Source organism: Haemaphysalis longicornis, unplaced genomic scaffold, assembly GCF_048455015.1.
Source record: "Haemaphysalis longicornis isolate Haplotype H1 unplaced genomic scaffold, Haemaphysalis longicornis Haplotype H1 scaffold_2, whole genome shotgun sequence".
Classification (NCBI taxonomy): domain Eukaryota; kingdom Metazoa; phylum Arthropoda; class Arachnida; order Ixodida; family Ixodidae; genus Haemaphysalis; species Haemaphysalis longicornis.
Window position 1 is genome coordinate 58,739,453 of NW_027526295.1, and position 18,286 is coordinate 58,757,738.

Consider the following 18,286-nt stretch of genomic DNA (forward strand, 5'->3'; position numbering starts at 1 on the left):
TAGTATCAACGTCTCGTAACTGATCGTTTTGCGGGGCCTGAAACACTCAAAATTTGAATTTGGATACGTATTAGAATAACTTTGTACCAGCGGGTGCGACTTTGATTACTAGGACGAAACTGGGTAAACAAAAATGACTTTAGAAACACTGACAAAAATTACAAGAATGGGTAATACAATACAGGGGCAAAGTTATAAGAATATAGGGTTTCTTGTCCACGTCTCCTGTTGCCTCCATTTAACTTAAGCAAATTTCTTTGGATCGTTATGAAAAATACCCGTCTGCTGCGCGACGCAATATTTACGAGAAAATCACGAGTGTATTTTTAGGCGTAAGAATCTGGACGTTTGTTTACGCTGAGACGTTAGTGTTGTGTAATACTGATGTACTAGCCATTGATTAGTTCATACTGTAAAGCAACGCAACGACGGTGACTACACACTAGACAAACACAAGTAATTTTTGTCGTCGCCTTCTTCGCACTGTTACCCGCCGCGGTGGCTCAGTGGGTAAGGCGTTGGGCTTCTGAGCACGAGGTCGCGGGTTCGATTCCCGGCTGCGGCGGCCGCTTTTCTGATGGAGGCGAAAAGCAAAAACGCCCGTGTGTACGACATTTCGGCGCACGTTAAAGATCCTTAGGTGGTCAAAATTAATCCGGAGCCCTCCACTACGGCGCGCCTCATCGCCTGCGTTGCGTCGGCGCGTTAAACCTCCACAATCAATCAATCAATATTCGCACTGTTCTCTAGTATATTCAATTCAAAGCAACAATTCCAACATATTCAGTTATTTGCATATACAGCGTTGTGAACTCACGCTGTGGTATTGCTCCAATGAAGCATTTATATCGTTGGTACCATCTTAAGAGGTTGATATAAGAGGAGCCAACAGCATTTTTTTCTTTCACACCACTTCCTGTAAAACGTTTTAGGTTTTTTCCTTTGTTCGGGTTTCCGTATTTATGAGCCCGAACTAAACGTCTGAAACAAAAATGTTCCCATTATCCTTCTTACGCTTCGTTTTTGGAAGATGGGAGACTTCTTTCAAGTTTGTGAGTGAAAGCCAATTCCGGTGCGAATACATTTGCTCCGCAAGTGAGCATTCGCTCTATACCAATATTTTTGGATGGACAAAACGTACCTGAGACAAAACGTCCCAATGAAATTTAAACCCTAACATTACTGCGAGGTATTACTTTTCTTGTGCTCGATCACAGGAGCAAAAGCCTCCCCAACGAAATTTATTCATCCATCCCTGGTTATTCATCCATCCCTTATATACCGAGATAGTCTACCTCACTGCTTGGCTGTTTTATATATTGTCCATATGTCCAGAATATTATCTTAGAACATGACTCAGCTTTCCGAGTGTTACTTTGCGTTTATTCTCCGAATGGACTAAACAAAACAATCATATTTGCCAATCTTATTCAGCTCAAAAATGTCCCGTCTACTTGGAGTCCCTAGTTCTTCATGTCAACTGGATAAAACAGCTCTTCTGTGCGACTCTGAATAATTCCGGGGAAGGCAACCCCTTGTTCGCCACTTTCTTAATAGGCAACTTAACTCCTGTCTTTTGAACGACATTTGTGACTGTACTCCTTGCATCTGCATTCTAGGAGCAATATATCAACATAACCTGCGGTTATTTCAGCGGCTTTTACCAGTTTTGTTAGAGAAGGTAGAGGAAAAAATGTTTATTTCACAAGCGCTGGTGCTGCGGTTAGGGTACCCTCCCCGTGGGGGGCGGCCCTACTCCGGGATTGGGTGGCCTTGGCATGCAGTTCAGGCTCTCTTCAAGAGTATGCGCTGGTTCCCAGGGTCTGGTCTTTTCAGGCAGGCCACCCACTTATCGTAATAGGGGGAAAGGTTGGGTTGTAGTCCTGGGGTTTGTCCGCACTCCCATACTTGGTGGTATTCTTTGCCGGGTAAATGACAGAAATTATAGGTGGCCGGGTGTGTGGTGGGGTAGATGGCGTGGAGAAGGGTGCGACGAGGATACGAGTTTGACGTTAGTCTACCGAGGCTGGTGGCATTTGTCTCGATAACTGGGGATGTGGACCCGTGAATAGTCTTCTGCTTTGACGATAGTGGGCCAGAATATCTCCATATTTTATAAGAGGTTCTGTTTTGGGAGCAGCAGGCGATGTTTGTCCCTCAGAGATACTGGCGCGGGATACATGCGCACGCACAGCTTAATGGGCCTTCTCATTACCGGCTAGGAATGCTCGCCCGGGTGCCCAGACAATTCCAACGCCATACATGTGGAGTTTTGTTTATTCCGAGTAGGATTTACCTACCTGGTTTAAAATATAAAAGTGATTCATTTCATTGTTACCATCACAGAGCCAAGCCTGTTGCCTCAGTGGATAGCAATATGTGGTGCTTGTTGTACGGTTACAATTAGTTAACAATTGCTTTGGTGCACAGCTCTTAAGGTTCGTTTAGATTTTTCTTACTTGTGAACACAGAGCAGACAGATTAATCGGTATATCTGAAGCTCCTCAGAATCCCAATTCTGGTATAATAAATTCAGGGGACACTTTCTAGGGTAGCATAATAATCAAAGCCCATGTGATCGTGTAAAATATTGTCGTAGTTTTTATTGTGCCACCTTGAGTCCGTCTTTGATAGGATTCGCAATTATGGCTGCCTGTGAGCAATAGATGGTCAAGTCGTCAAACATTTGCGATAACGATGCTTGGCACAGGGCGACTAAAAACAGAGAGCGACGACAGCATGTAATTGAAATCTCCGGTAGCGAGCTCTGTTTGCACTGCAAGGAAGGTACTACTTAGGAGCGTAGGTATGCTTTAGGTTAAGGAAAGCTTCAACGGTTCACTTATTTTTCAGTTCGGGGTTGAAGGTCAATTTGTGAAACCTCTACGCTAAGGCGCATGATATCCTAGAGCGACAGCTCAGGCCCCCTGGTAAATTCTTAAAACGATCTTATAAATACGGAGGCAATACGAAGGGCGTGGTGGCGGAAATGAATTGGCAGGGCTTTTAGCCCTGCAATTCAAGTTGAAGCACGGTCGCTTAAGGCAAACTGAGTGGCCGGCGGACGGGAATCGAAGCGCGTGTGAGCCGTCAGAACCCTAAATCCTCTCGGGGCATCGCGAGGGCAAGGTTCGCTAATAGAGCAAGGCACGGATTTATCGAACAAAGGTACATCGAATTGTTGTCTATATCAACTTGTCGGAACATCTCCTTGGAGATACCGTGCAAACGTGTATGCCATTCTACGTGCGTATCAAGCTGCCGATCACGGGCACAATCGATATGTCGAACGCTTCGCCGCAAGTGCCCCTGAAAGGGCGCTTCTCCTGATGGAGTGGTTGCGATGATGATTTCTCGCGGTCGCTCCCGTGCTCGGTGAGAACGATGCGGCGTAGCGTCGTTTTGTTAGCATGTGCGATGGCCTTCAACACTTGCTCGCACGCTAGCCTGGGGTGCAGCAACAGGCCACCGATATTCCAGATAGTTATTCATTGCGAAAGGCTATAAAGGAATAAAATAAACTGCCACTTGTTGTCTGCCACTTGTTCTGTGCGTGCTTGAGCGGTTAACAGTTTGCCTCCGGACGGGATGCCGATGCGGCATAGTGCGTGTTTGTTTTGTCCAAGGCATGTGTTTTGGAGCCATGGTCACGAAAAAAAACCCTCAGAATTTGGACTCAGAAAGCGGAGTGTATTCGACTGGTGCAGGCCGGTGAAAAGATGTCGGCTTCAGAGGTATTCGAACTTTCTCGCAACTTTTTTTGACCATGACACTGCGCATCAAGCCTCAGGTAAAAGCGAAGGCAGCATGGCCACTGCCCGGCCGACCCACAGCTTTTCGTGTGCAAAGCGGCTTTGTTGCGCGGCTTCACACGAGAGGTCTTCAGATACCGAAGGCGACGGCGCAGAGGGCTTGGAGAGGAAATTTGAAGAGCTGCCAGTATTCCCATGCAGCATTCCGAATGTCAGGACGGCCTCACGAACTCGTAAATACTGACGACGATGTGCAGGCTGTGGGGGCCGGACCTTACCTCTGCCAAAGAAGCAGGCATTAGTAGGTGATCGCACAGCGTTCTCAATATCCTATTGCCGCCGAGCTTGTGCCGTTGTTCGAATTGGCCACTGTTGTGCAACAGTGTACGACACCGGATTTTCTTTTTTTTTGTCGGCGTTCGTAAGCTTGAACACAGTGTGAACAACTCCATGATGCAGAAGGAGAAGCAAGCAAATTACACACTATGTTAAAAGATGCAGTGCTCGTCGCGCTGCCGTTTAAATATTTCGTGCCGTGAACAGATCGGTAAGCTAGCGCGCTCGTCACAATCTCAGAAAGCTCACAGTGATATGCAGTTATCAGATATGTTCAGACAGGCGACTTTCATGTTTCGAATTATTGATTATCGATATATTGAACTATATCGCCATCCCAGTTGAGTTAGATACATCTGTGTTCGCCTTTGTAGTGTACTGCGCAAGCTCTCTTTAGTCTCTAAGGTGCCACTCCTGAACGGCACTTACGCCGGTGGTACCAGTACACAAAAAGACATACTCGTAGAAAAGGTTAAGATAGCTTGGATATAAACTACAGTGCTCAAGCATGAGGCTCAATCTGGCACTCCATGAGTTTCCTCAGCTTTGTTTGCCATTTTGTTTGAGCTTTAAGGAACTGCAAGGGAGGAGAGAGAGAGAGAGAGAGAGAAGCTCTTTATTAGAAAACAGAGTGTTTACCGGCGTACAAAATCGCCTTCATGCTACTCTGTTAGGAGAGGAGGAAAAGGAAGAAAGGCCCAATAGAGAGGAGGGCAGCAAAGAGATACAAGCTGAGAGAGCGACCAACGAAATTAGGTAAAAGGGCAAGAGCGAAAGTCTCAGAGTGAAGAAATTTAAAGCTTTTGAATTAAGCCAGTGTCACTGAGGTACGAAAACAAATTTTAGGCAAGGCACTGCTGAGAACAAGACGCCCAGGCCCCTCAAATGGTTTTTAAGGTCACTGGTCCTTGCATATAACCTATGCGTGTTATCTTCTGTAGCACAGTTGACCTAGAGTCCTTGTGGGCAGGACAGTAGAGTAGTAGAGTAAAAGATGCTCAATTGTGTCTTCCGATGCACAGTTGTTGCACGTGGAGGCGGTAGATAGTCCAATGCGGAAACGGTAGCTGTTGGTGTAAGCTGCATTAAGTCGTAGCCGATGAAATAATGTTTCTAGATGGCGGGAAAGCTGGTGAGGAAGTCTTGACGACAGCTGAGGGCCAAGGGAGTAGAGAAACTGGTGGTGGTGGGTAGGATCTGACCATATTCTGTTTCTCTCTGACAGGGCGTGGCGTGTGGCCATGATGGAAGCGTCGTGTTTGGTAAAAAATGTTCTCCGTATATTTCGGCAGGTGTGGCCTGCAGAGGCAGCATCATCAGCTTTTTGGTTTCCTGTTATCCCACAGTGACCAGGCACCTACTGAAACACAATATTGTGCCCAGCGCCAAATGCAAGGTGGTGTAGATAGAGAATATTTTGAACGGAAGTTCATATGTGAAGTGCTTGCCGCTCTTAAGGAGGCACTGAAGGGCAGGTTTAGAGTCAGTGAATATGGTCCATTCGTTGGGCTCTTGATGTAAGATGTAGCGGATTGCCTCTTTGAGGTAGTGTAGTTCAGCTGATGTCGAGGACGTTGGTCTGTCTAAACTGTAGGAAAAGAGTTTACCGGTCGACGGGACGAATAGTCCAGAGGAGGAACTTTGCGGCAACGAAGACCCATCAGTGAAAAGGTGAACCCTGGTGGAATGCAACCTGTGCATGTAATCCAACGCCACTTGGAGCAGTTCAGCCTGAGGCGTTATCTTCTTAGATGTCATCCCTGGGATGGCTAAACCTACACGAGTAGACGCTAATGTCCAGGGCGGAAACTGAGATGGCATTGCTCGCGGTGGTTGCGTTGTTTTGGGAAGGTGCAAAGCTCTAATAGCATCTCCAATCCCAGAACTCTGGGCCGCAGTGATCCTGCTGAGGCAGTGGGGTGTAGGTTGAAGTAGATCCCGGTAATGGACACGGAGCGACTCCTGTAACATGAGTGCATCCAGAGGTAAGCAACGAGCTTCAGCGACCGTCCCGGTACCCGAGGAACCTCTGGGTAGTCCAAGACAAATGCGCAGGCTGTTGCGTCGCGCCGCTTCTAGCTTTATTTTGTTAGCAGGCGCTGCATGGTGTAGTAAGGGAAGGCTATATTGTATGACGCCATCGACGTAAGCTTTGTGAAGCTGTAGCATCGACCCGCAGTTGCTGCCCCATCGGCAACCGGCAAGGTATCTCAGAGCCTGAGACGTCGCAGAGATGCGGGCACACAGTCTTTTTATCTCAGGCGACCTGGAGAGATTACGGTCGATGATTACGCCAAGATTCTTGTGGGTCCGGGCGTACAGGAGGGCTCGTCTGCTCAGCAGAATTGGGTACCGATCCTTGCGCTTTCTTGTAAACGCCATTGCAACGCGGTTCTCCTGCGATAGGTGAAGTCCACGAGCAGCAAGGTAGGTTGAAATGGAGATGAGGGCTTTATGGAGACGTTGCTGAGTGGTGCGTCGGGAGTGTGCTGCGTGCCAGATACAAATGTCGTCTGCGTAGATCGTGATCTTAACTCCCCGCGGTAGGCACCGTTTCAGCTCTATGAGAGTAAAAGTAAATAGCAATGGACTTAAAACGGCTCCTTGTGGAACGCCTTTATCGACGGGGAAAGGTGATGTGTCGCCATCTGAAGTGCGCATGAAAAGCTGACGTCCAGCAAGGTAATCCTCGATCCAGGCGTAGAGTCTTCCTCCAAAGCCATGTACAGCAAGAGCAGTTAGAATGGCTGTGGTGTGTGAAAGAGTCGTAGGCAGCTTTTATGTCTAAGAAAATTGCGATTGGTATGCGGCTAGAATTCAATTGCTCCTCGTCTGACAAAATAAGGGCAATTATATTGTCAATAGACGGTCTGTGCCAATGGAATTCATTCATCTCTTGCGGGTAAAGGCGTCTGCTTTCGAGACACCAGGCATTCTTTTATGTACCATCTTCTCCAAACGTTTCCCAATACAGTTCAACAGGGCTATTGCCCGAAAAGAGGAATAACACGTGGGCGGCCGACTAGGCTTTAGAAAAGGAGTAATTTGGGCAAGCTTCCAATCAGAGGGCAGCTTACCGCTTACCCAAGAGGAAGTGTAGAACTCTAGGAGACGGAGCAGGGCATTGTGAGGCAAGTGCGTGGAGGTTGCGTAACTAACGCCATCCGGACCTGGACACGACTTGGTTTTTACATCAGAGATTGCTGCTCTCAGTTCTTGTAATGTAAAAGGCAGGTGCAGTGCTGGAACGGCTGATTCTGGAGGCTTAAGAGGTGGAACTGTACTCAGCGTTCATGAGGAGAGGATCATGCAATATTCCTCTCCGACCAATTTCAAAGAGGAGTGCTCGTGCAGTGACAGGGCAATGAAAGGGGGCAGCTGCTTAGGTTGCGTGCGTAACCCTTTGACAACACGCCAGATGCGCGTAAACGGTGTGTGAGTATTTAACGTTGTACAAAAGTTCCTCCACCGTTGTCGCTGAAGCTTGTATAGGTAACGCATTACACGTCTCTGAGCACTTCTAGAAGCTCGTAAATCTTCAATAGATTTTGTACGGAGGGCTTCTTGCTCCGCACGGCGACGAATGGCACATAATCTTAGGTACTCAGCGTCATTATTGGGTTGGTTCCAGCGTTTCGTCCTTAAGCATGTGGAATTCCGAAAACAGTGAAGTATCATTGGGATAATTTCGTCATCTCGAGTCGCTGCCGTAATGTAGGTTCGTGGGGCTTCCACGAAAGCTGTCCAGTCTGTGCACGCGACCTGTTCTTTGTACGTCTGAGACTGTGAGTCACGAGTTGATATCAAAATTGGGTAGTGGTCACTTCCTCTTGTCTCTAAGTCTGTGCACCACGTGAATTTTGCGGTAAAACAAGCAGTGACGAATGATAGATCGATACACCTGGTTGTTTTGAGGGATTTGAGGAAGGTACTGCTGCCATCGTGTAGGAATTAAATGTCATGTCTATTTAGGAGGTCCGCGAGTTTTGCACCACGTAGGCTTGTTTGGGAACTGCCCCAAATTTCATTATGAGCATTAAAGTCACCACAGATAATGAGCGGCTTGGCAGTCGACGTGATGAGGTTGTCCAGCCTCGTCTCATCAAACTTGGCGTTGAGTGGTAATTACGCTGCGATAAATGTTAAAGTCTTAGAACCAATAATTGTAGTTGCACAGATGTACTCATTTGTTTCGTGCGGTGAGACTGGAATTTCAACGGCCGGAAGGTCAGTAAGGAACCCGATAAGAAGCCGGCTTGTACCGCTTATTCGTTGTGAGTGGATGAAATAGTAACCACTCAAGCGGAAACTCTGATATACTCGTGACTCTGAATTGACAATGAATGGGAATCGGTAATTTTGAAGAAGCTGACGTAGATCACCGAGCTTCGACCCTCAGACCACGAGAGTTCCACTGGAAAATGGTGCATCGTTTTAGGTGACTGTTCAAGGACACTGTTGGCGATGGTGATGCCGTCATTGTTTCCCGAATGTGAATGGCATACCAGGTAGGGAGCAAGATGCTGCTGGCAGAGGTACCAAAGCCATGATAGCAGGAACTTCAGGCAAACCGCTTGCGGATGGTATGGCGGACATAAGAGGTTTGAGTGCCGCAAATAACAGGGGAATTATCACTTTACTCAAGTCGACTTGCGCTGTAGGAGCGTGGGTCTCCGCTGGTGGTTCGGATGCACGCTGAGTCGCAATGGGTAGCACAGGAGTAACGAAAGCTCGTGTCGGATGTTGTTGCTCTTCAGACTGGGGCTTTTTGGGGCTTTCTCGAACAGTACGTGCATATGACTTTTTCGTTGTTGCGTTTGTGTGTGTAGAAAGCGAACCCTGAGTGTAGCTGGGTGTTGCGCAAACCACTTCTGGGTTGGGGGGCGGCTCACGTTGTTTGGGAGCCCTACCTTGAAGTTGCCCAACTGCGCGTGCAAGAGGGCAGCTCTTTTCTTGGGGAAGGCACCGAAGGTTGAAGGATGTGGTCCATCACAATTCGCACATCAAGGGTGCGCACGCGAAGTGCAGCCTTTGTACGAGTGCGGGACTGCGCATACATTGCATCGGACGGACAAATTGCAGTGCTTCGCAACATGATCGTGCCTTTGACATTTGAAGCATTGGGTTGCTGTTCCCAAGTATTCCTCAACGGGATAACTGCACAAGCCGAGCAAAATGCACTTTGGTAATGCAGAGCCCTTTGGGAACTCCAGAAGCACTGTTTTTCGGCGACGCTCTTCCTTTACACCATTTTTGCCCCGATCATAAGAGACTTGCCTTGTGGCAGACGTAACACCTTGATCTCTCAGGTAGGAAAGGAGTTCTTCGTCCGTGTCCTCAAGAGGGCGTCATCAATCTTTTTAGACGTCGCTGAATAGGAACGTGGTACACGTGCTTGTACCCCCATGCCAACTAGCTCCGTTACGGCAAAAAGACGGTTGGCAGCGTTGAGAGTCGATACGGTGACGATAAGGCCACTGTCCTTGTTGAAGCGATGCGTAAGAACGTTTTCGTGGGAAGTCGAGGCAACTGCCCATGCAAGCAAATTTGGATTGAGCCTCCAGAAGGAACAACCTGGTTGCGTTTGTTGAATCACAACAGGGATGCCGGCGGGCCTAGACTTTTTATATCTTACTACAGTAAACAACGAGGGAGGAAAATTGCAGCTGTTTCGTACGGATGTTTGCGCAAAAGTTCTGCTTTGCACACCACTGTACTTAGGTATGTAGAACGTGAACGTCAGTACAATTTTATAGGACGCTTGTTATTATAGCGGCCCAGCGCTTCTGCGTTGTAGACATATCTTGTGCAATATTAAAAAAATTTCTTCGTTCTTCCCCGCGCAGCTTACCTTCGTTGTGCTTACTATTGTAGCTGAGTGTCATTTTTAAGTATTCATAAACCATAGCGGGTAGTTTTCTCTCCTTTTCTGGTTTACCCGCAGAGCGCGTGCTTCATGTACGTGGTGCTGACGTACCTGATGGGGACCAACTTCTTTTGGATGTTCGTCGAAGGACTCTACTTGTTCATACTCGTCGTCAAAACCTTCTCCATCGAGCTCGTCCGCGTCCATGTCTACGCCGTCATCGGCTGGGGTGAGTAAAACACTGCCTTGACACTGTTCCCAAAGTGGCAAAGCAAAAGCCCCTCTGACATGCACAAGGTAATTGATGGCCTTAGTTTCCCGGGTGGCGAATACATAGTGGGGTAGTATACTTTAGGGAGGTCATATACATTACGTCAAAAGGTTCTTTTCTAGGGATGCGGAAATTGCGTTTTCTCAAAATCATCATCAAATACTTTGCACGCGATGTCTCAATTTTGATTACGCTGCTCAGAAAGACTACAAACACACACAAATTGCGGTTTCGTGGGCACTACAAGATTTCCCAAGCCCAACGTTACATGAAGCGTCGCTAGATGTGCTTTTTATCGCTTATCCGACAAGATGAAGCCCTTACGGCGCTTGAAAGATATCAGTGAAAACAAAATTCCTTGCTTTCACAATGAACAACTCAAAAACCTGCCAACACAATAAAAGGACACAATAAAAACTACACGTGCGCTCAACCAAAATAAAAAAAATAAACAGTTTTAAGATGATCGAGTTAGTTTATCAGCCCTGTCATAAAGATAATGCCACCACGCTCGAAAAAATCCGCATTACCTGATCGCCGGCGGTATACATGCGAAAAGGCCGTGGTAGAACACATAACAGAAAACGAACTCAGGCGTGTGATTGAAACGCTGCATGTGTCGTGAAACCTTCTTAAGTGCGTACACTAATCTCAGCAGTAGGCTATGCGGCTTTAAAACGGCGCCCGCAATATCAGAGGTGCACACAAATCTTTAAACACTGTGCCAAACACTGTTCTTGGAGTATTCGCCAGTGGATCCCACCGCTTTTTAAATTACAAATACTTTTAAATGTGCCCTACTTAGTCAACCACCGAACCACATAGGATATCTTCGATTCGTGATTTGTTAATTTCGAAGGCGATGCAACCCGTAATATTTTGAGATCCCTAGAATTCTGGCCGATACCGTTTCAAAGCTTTCCAAGCAAGTATTGGCACTTACGGCGTACGTTACTACATGAGTATATTTGTAACGTGGAGTAACTTCTGTTTCATTGGCCTGCTGAGATGAAATAGCGCAGTCATACGGACGCAATTAGCAAATAGACTGGGAGACACCTTCACCACCAGCTATGTGTTGAGGAAAAAGAAATGGAAATGCATCTATTCACCCCTCGTGAGTTACGATGCCAAACCGTTTGAGTTTAATTTAACAACACAGTTTTTGTTTTTAGTTTGGCTGCGAAGGATTCGTAGTCTACTGGAATGGACAGCCACCTTTCGAAACTTTTGAGGTTGCGTCCGCGAATAATGTTACCGTATGCGATTCTATTGCGGTACGGTAGGTACTACCAGAGTCCTTCAAGGTTTTACTGGCCACGAAACTTCGGCGCTCGTTTCATATAGGGATCGCGGTCGCCACTATAGGCGCCACCACCCCACGAAGGGCATCCAGCCCTCGCGCGTGCGGCATATTGGCCAGCTCTTGGCGTGCAAACGCTCGCTGCTTTTGGTGTCTGCGCGCTGATTAAGTGTGCTTTTTTCGTACTAGATAGCGGTGAATAGTCCAGTCATTTTGTATATTACCTGCCTTCAATGGGGTTTTATTTTGCCATGTAAATTACCGTACACTTTGGCCGCGTACGGGAACGGCTTCTGGGTCCTCTGGCGCTGCGCCGTCGTGTTTACGTATTTTTAAATATCTATTCCTTCTTTTCTTAAAGCAAAAGTTGTAAATACCACACATACCGTAGCTCCGTAGCACCGGATTGCTGCGGGCCTATCAATAATCAGCCTATCAAAAACTGAAAGAAACCAAGTACGCATCGTCCAGACTACGCCTAATGAAATCGTTGATTGCTCTGGAATACACAGATCTCTAAGAGAGATAGCCCTATAGTATTGTAGTTTCGATGAGTGAGTGCATTCTTGAGAACATCTAAAAAACTGCAGAAACGCGAAGGATCAAAACACGGAGAGATATATGTTGCACCGTGTGTCTTTCCGCTTCCACGCTTTGCAACCCTTGCAAAAAAATTACGCAAAAAAAGACCAATAAAACAGATTTTATCACACGCACCAAAAATATTTCATATTACGAAGTGAGACAAAAGAGCGTGGTCCAGCGTACAAAAATTTGTTTTTTCGCGGTGCGATGTGCAGCACACGGAGGAAACAGAATATTTCCATGTAGCCAAGAACGAAGCAAAGCTTTTCTAAACAAAGTTTATTAAAACGACCTCCTGCTCTACAAAATACTAGAACGAAACACAAACACAAAGCGCGGCGGCCAAACTCAGCACATGAAGCTCTCCCATTGAGTTACGGAGCCCTTTCGTGACCAGTAAAGCATTAAAGGACTCGGGTACTACCGCTCTGAGTGCCCTGGTTCGCTGGTGACTGTTTCACGCCTGGGTGCGGCAGGTATGTGCATCTCTGTGGGTATGTAACACTTTTTGAGCATTCGGACGCATGAAATAAAGATTCCATGGTATAAGTGTTGCCCAATACAGTTTTGCTGCGATGTACAACGTGTCGCAGCCATTTTGAGGTTTGTATACCATTTTGCTGCTTCCCAGACACTGGAAGCAGTTGCTGGATCTTTCGTCTAATGGTTCGTGTAATCCTGTCAAGTTAAAACGCCTTCGTATAGGCCTTCACCTCTAACAGCCCTTTCGAGACAGCGACGCCATTGTGTGCACAATGGAAAGGCTTGGTGAAATCCAAATCACTTCTCGGGCGCACTTTTTGAGTTGAAAGATGCTACCGCATATGGGCACCATCTGTGACCCACATACTTCTTGAAGTCTCCAAGCACATGGGCTAGCCTTCAAGTGTGAGGGCAGTCGACGGTAGTTAGGTCTGAAAAACACTGAGGCGGTCATCAACATGGTATAAATACTCTGTCACACTAAACTTTAGGTACGTAGCATATTCTCAAATTTCTCGGTCAATTGAAGCACGTTTGGGTGAACACATTGGGTTTAATTTTGCAGTGCTCCTAAGGCATGCTTCTCACCGATTCGGTCACGCCAATTGGAAAATAAATCTGGAAAGAAATTCAACAAATTCAAACTATTTGTTTATTTATTTATTTATTTATTTATTTGTGTATTTTATTTTTTTATTTATTCATTTATTTATTTATTAATTTATTTTTTATTTATTTATTTATTTATTTATTTATTTATTTATTTATTTATTTATTTATTTATTTATTTATTTATTTATTTATTTATTTATTTATTACTAATGCAACCCCTGATAGGGATTTTCGCAGGTGGGTTACACTGCATGGAAAAACATGTATGGAGTCGAAAACAATTGTACTACGCAATACTGCTAAATCTGTTTACTTTCAGCGGGGTTACAAAAATGTTGTAGCAAGTAATAACCTAGGAACGCAATAACGTAGGGCTCGTTATCGTTCTACAATGCTAATTAAGGGGCGACTCCAATATCTTTCAGATGCCTGGATATCTTGCAGCTTCTGAAGTGTACTCGAATCGGTAACGGTTTTATGTAAGAAAAAATACGTATGAATGGAATAAAAACCAGCAGTAAACACAGGGCGCAAAAGAAAATGACGGGACAAGCTGGCACTAACAACTCAACGAAGAAGGCACTCGAACGCCTAGAACAAGATACTTCACCATCTGTTAGTGCCAGCTTGTCCTGTCGTTTTTCTTCTGCGTCCTGTGTTTACCGCTGGTTTTTACTCCATTCAAACATGTACCAATTCGCCCAGTACAATGGCTTGGTAGATGCATATGAATTAGTAAACGTGTGATGTGGAATTACAGCTTTAGTTGGTGTCTTTACTGAGACTTCAAGCTTGATGTAAATGAAATAACATATGAATCATCTGCCTTAGATTGACCATTTATTAACTTATCGAAAAAGTTGAGCCCTGAGCAAACACTTCTGTGGGATAATGACGGTAACGTCGTGATAAAAGCTCAGTAACTGGAGTGCGCTGGTTGGGTAGGGATTTGAAGATTGCTTCGGTGCGGGCCGTTTTTAGGGCCCGAGCAGTTTAAAGAAGGCGTTTAGATAATACCATGTGACATAGTATAAAGAGCGAGACTCGGATACTCCTTCATTGTCTTTTTTACGCTTAAGTTTAATGGGGTATCGCTGCTCCCAGCCTGGTATACATGCAGGGAGGCTCAAGGGAGAAGTTTGATAAGGGGTCCGAAGGGGTTCGAGGTTTCGACCCTTCATTTCACGCCTCATTTCCACGGTTGGGTACAGCGCGAGTGCGTGGGCTAGGGAACTGCGGTGCCACGAATACGGTCTCCTTGAAGACACAAAGGTGCCATTGCGGCTTTGGGGACATGCCTCTCAGCTCGTTCCTCAATTTCACGCATTTGTGTCAAGTCCCCAAAAATTTGTAGGTAACACCACATGCGGTTAGTAAAATTATGTGCGTTGTTCAATAGCTTCAAATATTAAACAAGAGAAGAACCTGCAATAAATATGACTGAGACTCTATACGCATAAGTACCGGATAGCGGGGAAAGCATTTCCTTTAAAAGCATAGAAGCCGTAAAAATTCAGGCACCCCTCCATCTGACGACGACGATAGTTGAACGTGAGGCTTCCTTGTGATTAATCATCTTCTTCACACTGTGGCGTGCAGAATGTTTCTGTCTAATTTTGCAAGTCCATGCACCCCTCTCTAAATATAATATCGGTAACTGGAACCCAATAGAAACAAAATGTAGAAAATTAGCAATTGCAAAGATGCCGGCTTCATAGCGTGGCAGACCCAGGTTCAATTCCTAAAACGGGAAGCTTTTTTTTTCTTTTACTTCACCCGTCTTTGCGGCCGACCTCATCAGTGAAAACAATAGATTATTGATTGATTTGATTAATTATGAGGTTGACGAGGTTGAGCGATGACGATCGCCGTAGTGAATGGTTACGGATTAATTTTTACCCCCTGGGTTGAATAACGTGCGCTGAAATCTCGAACGCCCGGGTGTTTCGCTTTTCTGCACCACCAGAAAAGCGGTCGCAACAGCTGCGAATCAAACCTGCGCAATTGCGCTGAGCAGCACAACGCTATAGCCACTGCGCCACCACGGTGCAGGAAGAACACTAAAGCTTCAATTCAAAACTACATGTCAGCACAACAACGTTGATTGATTGATTGTGGGGTTTAACGCGCCGACGCAACTCAGGCGATGAGGCGCGCCGTAGTGGAGGGCTCCGGATTAATTTTGACCACCTGGGGATCTTTATCGTGCGCCGAAAGCACAACAACGTTCAAAGCCGGCCCTACAAGTTTAACTTTCTGCCAAAGCGTTTGAGAACAGCTCATACGTAGAAAGGCTTGAACGGTTCAAACACTGCGGCGACAAGAAACATATTCCAAAAAGCAGTATTTTTACTTGCTACCATTATGAAGTAAAGAAGCGCCCAGTTACGTAATTGCGTAGGATGTCCGCCTGTGCCGCTTGTAACCATGTCTTTTGAAAGCTTTCATCGCGCGCGCTGCTCTTTCATAGCGAGGGCAGGGTATATGGTGTTTAACGGATCGTGGTGACCCAAGCTTTCACTCACTTTTTGGCGGCGTTTGCACCGTAACACTTCATTATCAGAGAGCATCTATCAACCACACTTTCTAAGCCTCGATCATAAAAACGTCAGCATCTCGTGCGGTTGGGTGCTAAGCGCTTTACATATTTTATCTCGCCAAGTCAAGCCAATAAAAAAAGACCTCTGTTTTCGTGAAGGCGTTATTACTTCATATTTTCCTTTCCGGAGTTATTCGCCAAGTATTGATTTTAAAGAGGGCGCATTCTTCTTTAAAAAAGAGACGTGATAGCTTACAAAACCGCGAGAAATAGATCATTATGGAAGATTGTGCTGTAAACATCTACGACCCGGATGTTATTACACGGGCCATGAATAATCTATCGGGCGTGCTATAGCACGAAAGGCTATGCATGATTGTGAAAGGATGTTATGCTTAGCCACATAGTCGTTGTATTTCCTGCAGTTTAGGCACGCCTTGAGGCGCCGGCTCTTCATATGCTTCCCAAATTTGACCGTTACAACGTTAAAACTACTGTTGGCATAAACGCCAAACCACTAGTCAAGGATTTTGAATGTGAGTAGCAGAGGCAAAAATCATGACCCCTCTGTCTACTGGCGACGGTTATCGAACGCGAAGCTTTCTCGTGATGAATTTTTGGTTGGCCAATCCCAAACTGCGAGCATCTTCTACTCTGAAGGTACGCACCCCTTTCCTAGAATACCCGCAGGAACTTTCGGTTGTACTCTGCGTAGGCCTAATGTCTGCGTCTGGGGTGGACGGCGAGAATCGGTGCCTGCTGCTTGACATTCGCTTCGACAATATCGAAATGGATCAATCGGATAGAAGCTGGCTTCACAACGCGAGGGTCCCAGGTTGAATTCCGGCAACGGGAAGCATTTTTTTAAGGGTAGGGCACTTTAGGGGCTCGCCTTGTCATCGTGGCTCGCTCGCTATACCCAAGTAGAGCCAGACGGCGTCCCGTCGTAGCGGCTGTCGTTGCGGCGTAACCCAGAGGCCTCGAAAGCAGAGCGGTTTATATAGTCATAAGCGTTTGAAACTCATGCACCGCTGGCCCTTGTAATATATCTCCGCGTTATAGAGCAAACAAAATTGTAGGTACATTTGAGACAAAATATACGTAATTAACCGGCAGCGTCCCCGTTGAGTTTGTTAGCAACGCTCGTTGGGTTGGTTTTCACGATAGCGGGCCAAAAAAAGTGGCAGTGGAACGCCGGCACGTGCGGGAGGAAAAGCAAGCACAAAAAGAACAGAACTCCCCTGGCGCAGTTTCAGGCAGGGGGCACGCGAGCACAGCGAAGGTGGGAAATTTGAATTATATTGGGTGGTAGCAGTGAGTGGATAACGCGCTACAGCCCATTATGACGAATCACTGCTCTGCACTTCCGACAGCTTTCCCATTGAGTGGAACGGCTTTAATATATTTTTTTTTACTTTACCCCCGATCAACTTCCGAGACATTCTGCTTTCCTGCACGGGGTATTGGCATATCACGGCCATACTGAGGACACAAAAGCTTGGTTATAAGCATTTCTTTCTTTGTAGTATGCAAACGCCAACCTCAAAACTCGTGAAAACGTCTTAAAGAATACGTTGCGCAGTAATTCAAGCAAGGGGACACCGATCGCGGCGTACTTGGCAAGCTATTCGAACATTGTCGACATTTTCCGGCACTATATATACGTCCCTGAGAAAGAGTGTACAGAATGTAGATGTTTTGTAAGTATTTTCGCAACAGCACTTTGTAACCTAAAGAGGTGTAATAGCGGCCTTCGCTGTTGATACGGGTTTTGCGTTGCGAGTCGACAGAGTAAAACTAACCACAATAGAACTACAACCACGGAAAATATATTGTGCGTGACGGGTGTATTTATCTGTGTTACGAAACGGTGTTCTTTCTCAATTTTGCGTTTTGTTTTTCCTACTGCAGGAATACCACTTGTCGTGGTTGCGGTATGGGCAGTCACCAAAGCCTACCTCAGTCCTAACCACAACGACCCTAACCTGTCGGGAGGCATGTGAGTGCTACAATGTACCGAGAACAGCTTCTCTTTGTTTTTTGCGTGAATGGGTATTGTGTGTATTTTTTACTGAGCCACCTTTCTTGAAGCTGATTTTGAACCTCCTTTCCAAGTGATCTTACGATGCTTCACACTTCTACAGATATCCGAAGATCTAAGGTAATTGGGTTGTTTACTCCTCTGTGCTCATGCAGTGCATAAGCAGTGCAGTGGAGCCATATGTAATGAGTGTTGGTCGCTCTGCCTGTGAACACAAAAAAGCAGTGAAGTTTATGCAGCGTTCGCAGTATTGGCCTTTATGAATAATGGAAGAAAAGCCCATTCTACGTTCTGGATAAATTTCGCAATGAATATACGGTTGTGAATGCTTTGGTCTGAAATGAATTATTTCTCCTTCAATATATACACCAAGTGCCTCTCTGAAAGCACCATAAGTGCTGTGTCAGCCATAAAACAATGCCCTAATAAATAAATTGCGCAGTATAGCACGATTATACCTCATGAATCACGCGACTGCGATCTACGGTCGTGAAGTAT

General features: G+C 46.0%; 1 protein-coding gene across 1 annotated transcript in view; it reads left to right on the forward strand.

The window, feature by feature from the left end:
* Positions 1-18,286, forward strand: part of LOC144168919 (diuretic hormone receptor-like) — a 219,946-nt gene that overhangs the window by 177,567 nt on the left and 24,093 nt on the right. The window contains exons 7-8 of the mRNA XM_077697915.1: positions 10,033-10,183; positions 17,659-17,746. Coding sequence (XP_077554041.1) covers positions 10,033-10,183; positions 17,659-17,746 — 239 coding nt within the window. The remainder of the gene's footprint in view (positions 1-10,032; positions 10,184-17,658; positions 17,747-18,286) is intronic.